Raw genomic sequence first — 4,919 nt, 5'->3', positions numbered from 1 at the left:
ATAGAGCCCAGCCTCTCGGATAATCTGCTCTGCATACATGTTGAAAAGGTATGGAGACAGGATGCATCCCTGGCGTACACCCTTCCCAATTTTGAACCACGCCAGGACACCAGAGTTTCCACATTAATGGACCATATAATGATTCAGGTGCACCTTAGTCTCCAGTCTGACATCGTTGCTCTTCAGTACTCTTGAGAGGTCCCTCACAGCCGACTTTCCCAATGCAATTAATCTCTGGCTGGTACCAAGAGTGTTGATTGTGGAGCCAAGCAAACTAAAACTGTTAACTATCTCAATCTCTTCACCATCCAAACTGATGCTGCCAAACGGCCCAGTAGTGAGAATCTTTGTTTTCTTGATGTTGAGCTTCAATCTATATTTAAGGCTGCAGTCCTTGACCTTCTGCAGCAAGCCCTTCAGGTCCTCCTCAGTTTCAGCAAGCATTGTTGTGTCATCTGTATAACACAGGTTGTTGATGACTCTTCCACCAATCCTGATGGCACATTCCTCCTTGTAGAGCCCAGCGTCTCAGATGATCTATTTTACATACAGATTAAAAAGGTATAGAGACAAAATACATCCCAGATGGACCCCATTCTTGATTTTAAACTATGCAGTGTCTCCTTGCTCTGTTCGAATGACTACCTCTTGGTCCAAGTATAGATTTTGCATTAGCACAATCAAATGTTCTGGGATTCCCATTTTTCTCAGAGTCAGCCATAGCTTTTTGTGATCCACACGGTCAAAAGCCTTTGCATAGTCAATGAAGCACAGCTAGACATTTCTCTGGTATTCTCTGTTTTCTGCCAAGATCTACCTAACATTAGCTATAATATCCCTAGTACCACGACCTCTTCTAAATCCAGCCTGCACATCTGGCAATTCTCTGTTGACATATTGCTTCAATCATTTTGGATAATTTTCAGCAGAATCTTACTTGCATGTAATAATAATGATATTGTTTGATAATTTCCACACTCTGTTAGGTCACCTTTCTTTGGAATGGGAACAAATATCGATCTTTTCCAGTCAGTACACGTTATATTAATGGTATTATTCAATAATTTCCAACTTTGGAAGTAGCTGTGGCATAAGTGGTATTATTGGTGATGTTAGATCCTGGCTGAAAGCAAAGAATACCAGAACAATATCTGCTTGTGTTTTATTGACTATGCAAAGGCTTTTTGATCATAACAAATTATGAGTTACACTGAGAAAAATGGGAACCTTAGAACACTTAATTTTGTGCGTGTAAAACTCATACATAGACAAAGAGGCTGTTATGTGAACAGAGTAAAGGAACATTAAATGGTTTAAAATTATGAAATATATGCATTTGTGTTATATCTTCTTTCCTTGTCTATTCAATCTGAATGCTAAGCAAAGTATTCAAGAAGGGATACTCTATGAAAAAGAATATGGCATTAGGATAGGAAGGAGAGTCATATACAACTTGCTTTCTAATAGTAAGAAGAACTTGAAACATGTGTTTCAGAATATCAAAGACTGTTGGCTTCATTATGGACTACCTCTCAGTACCAAGAAAACAAAAATTTTCAACAGTGAACCTATAAGCAATATGATTGCTCTAGAAAAGACTGGAATTGTCAACAACATCTTACTTGTAATGACAATCAACACACTTGGCTCCAGCAGGTAGAATATCAGGAGACATATTACAGCAGATATTTGCTGGAGAAGATCAGGAGACATTGCATCTTCAATATTGATTGCATGTCAAATTCAAGAAAACAAAATTTTCCCCATTAGACCAAGAGACAACATTATGATATATGAAGAAAAGACTGAAATTGTCAATAACTTCATCTTACTTGAACTCACAATTAATACACTTAGTACCAACCGTCAGGAGATAGGAGAAGTATCACATCGGGAAAATATGCAAATGAGCACCTCTCAAAATTACTGAGAAACAATGATGTTAGTCTGCAAACCAAGGTGCAATAACTTGCTATGCTACCGAGAGCTGAACAATTAACAAGTATGACAGAAGGAAAACCGATGCCTTGGAGAATAGTACCGAACATCCCATAGACTGACAAGAGAATAAACAGATATATCTTGGGGAAGATGCAGCCAGAGTGCTTCTTGGAGGCAAGGATGGCAAAGTTTCATTCACATGCTTTGGTCATGTTGCTAAGAGAGGCTAGTCTTTGTAGAAGGACATTATGCTTGGAGAGTTAGGATGATAGCAAAGGAAAGTATGACTCTCAACAAGATGGATGACACAGTGACTGTAGTAATGGCCTCGAGTGTGTCAGAGATTGTGAGGTTGGCACAGGCCAGGACAGGGGTTCTTATCTGTTGTTCATATGGTCACTATGAGTCATATTTGACTCAGTGGAATTTAATAACAGCAACAGCCACCCAACAGTGATCAAACAAGGTGCTATTTAGATTTCAGGTGCATGGTTTTATTTTCTTTTTTAGCCTCTTCTTGATTTCTAGGGTTATTGTATTGTGGTCTGAGAATATTATTTGTAGCATTTCAATGTGTTTTTAATTTATTGAGGTTTGCTTTGTGAACTAATATATGATCTATTCTGGAGAATGTTCCAAGCAGGCTGGAGAAAAATGTACACTGAATTTTTTATGATACCCTGTTAATGGTAATATATAGTCAACTTGATGGCACCTTTAACCAACGATAACAACAACCTTGTATGTGTGTATGATGTCAAGTTAATGATATAATTAATTTCTTGTGAATTTTTGTTGATTTTCTTTCTACTATTTCCTTGTGTTTTATGGTGGGTTTTACCTTAATGTTATTGTTATTTGCTGTTAAGTCACTGGCAACTCACAGCAACTCTATGTACAACATCCCTAAACCTTGTTCTATCCTGTGCCAATCTTACTGTCTTTGACACACCTATGCCCATTACCCCAGTCACTGAATCAATACATCTCTTGGAGGGTCTTCTGCTCTTGCATTGTCCCTTCACCCTCCCAATCATGATGTCCCTCTCCAAGGAGTGGTCCTGCCTTTCAACATCTTGACGTTTATCAGAGATCATTATTGTTACTCCTGCTTTTTGTTGTTGTTGTTGTTGTTGTTACCATGTGGTTGGTATTTTCCCCCACCATTTAATTTTAGTCTGTCTTTATTTTCACTTCTCAGATGTGTCTCTTATAGACAACATATTGATTTATTTTGTTTTGCTTTATCCAATCTGTGACTCTTCTTCTCAAAGGCATTCATATTCACTGTAAATATTGAGAGCAAGGCTTTAATTCTGACATTTTATTCGGTTCTTTTTTCGTGGCTTTGCTGGTTACTTTGATCCATCCAGTTTTCTGTGGTGTCTCTGTGTGAAGACTTCCTTTAGCATTCCTTGCAATATGAGTCTGGTTTTCACAAATTCTCTTTCTTTCTGCTATTCTGAAAATGTTCTGATTTCTCAGTCATATTTGATGGAAAGTTTTGCTAGGTATAAGAATCTCAGTTGCAACTGTTTTCTTTCAGTGTTCTGAATGTGTCAATTCACTGTCTTCTTTCTCACATGATTTCTGCTGAAAAATCTGCACATAATCTTATTAGTTTTCCTTTATAGGTAATTTTTCATTTTTCTCTTGATGCTTGCAGAACTCTCTTATCTTTGATTCTGGAGAATATAACTATTAATGCTTTAAAGGAAATTAAAAATTTCAGTTTTGGGGCCGCAGCCGCATGGTCGTAGCCATGTCCGCGGAGTGGGAAGCCGGCGAGTCTGGGAACAGGAAGTCCTTCAAACTTCTAGGAATTTTAGACGTCCAGAACATTCCCTGTGCACGTGACTCAGTACTGTATGGTTCGTTAGGATCTGTTGTGGCCAGCCTTGGACATTTTTTATTAACGAGCAAAATTAGAAGATCATGTGATGTTGGAGTAGGAGGATTTATTTTGGTGACTTTAGGATACTGGTTCCATTGTAGGTATAATTGTGCAAAACTAAGAATCCAGGAAAGAATTACCAGAGAAGGTATTAAAAATAAGATTTTATATGAAAGCACCCACCTTGATCCTGAAAGGAAAACCAAGAACAGCACAACAGCTGAGCAGCCATAAGCAGAGATCATAATACAGCTCTCAGACCAGCGGACAGAGCCGAGATCAAGTGCACAAATCACCCAATTATGTACAAAGGAAATGAAGCCAGCTTCACTTCTATCACTACCTGTCAGTTATTCTGGTGGCTGTGTATGTGTTACGTGCCTCACTTTCTGAGAAAGTAAATTTAATTTGCTGGCAGTGTGTGCTAAGAATAAAACTGTAAAATCTAAAAAAAAAAAATTTCAGTTTTAAAATCATGGAAGACCATATGTTTTAAATCATGCACAAAGATTTTGATAGCCAGAACATTTTCTATAACTGATATTTCTTATCTGTTTTCAATAGGCTCATTTTCTAATGCTAATTTTGATGTCCATTGGGATTTCTCTGTTTACCTGTTAATGGATACTGGTGAAAAGGATACAACTTTGAAGATATATTAAATTTTAATGACAAAAGTGTAAGAGTTATTGGCTCTGCTAGGAACAGACATGTCTGTGACCAAGAAGAAGAAGAAGTTAAGAAGTGATGAGAACAGTAATTTGGACCTTTCTGGAGAGGAAAATGGTGATGTCAGTATAAAAGTGGTAGAAACACTCAACATTCAGATACACCTGTTGTTGTTGTTGTTGTTATGTGCCATCGAGTCATTTGCGCCTCATAGTGACCCTATATACAACAGCCCTAAACCCTGCTCTATCCTGTGCCAATCGCATTGCCTCTGACACACCCATCCTGATTACTCCAGTCACTGAATCTATCCATCTCATAGAGGGTCTTCCCCTCCTGCACTGTCCCTCCACCCTACCAAGCATGATGTCCCTCTCCAAGGACCTGTCTCTCCTTACAACATGTCCAAAGTATG

General features: G+C 38.2%; 1 protein-coding gene across 1 annotated transcript; it reads left to right on the top strand.

The window, feature by feature from the left end:
- Positions 1–3,703: 3,703 nt before the first annotated feature.
- Positions 3,704–4,069, top strand: LOC102857083 (cytochrome c oxidase protein 20 homolog). Its single transcript, XM_006883252.1, has one exon. The coding sequence runs from the start codon at positions 3,704–3,706 to the stop codon at positions 4,067–4,069; it is 366 nt and encodes a 121-aa protein (XP_006883314.1).
- Positions 4,070–4,919: the final 850 nt, after the last annotated feature.

The sequence above is a fragment of the Elephantulus edwardii genome, unplaced genomic scaffold (genome assembly GCF_000299155.1).
Source record: "Elephantulus edwardii isolate Elephantulus edwardi_28Jun2011 unplaced genomic scaffold, EleEdw1.0 scaffold00026, whole genome shotgun sequence".
Taxonomy (NCBI): domain Eukaryota; kingdom Metazoa; phylum Chordata; class Mammalia; order Macroscelidea; family Macroscelididae; genus Elephantulus; species Elephantulus edwardii.
This window is presented reverse-complemented; position numbering and strand designations above follow the sequence as displayed.

What these genes read in the sequence shown, in the direction of transcription:
- LOC102857083 (XM_006883252.1), top strand. Translation starts at nt 3,704, where the DNA reads ATGTCCGCGGAGTGGGAAGCCGGCGAGTCTGGGAACAGGAAGTCCTTC.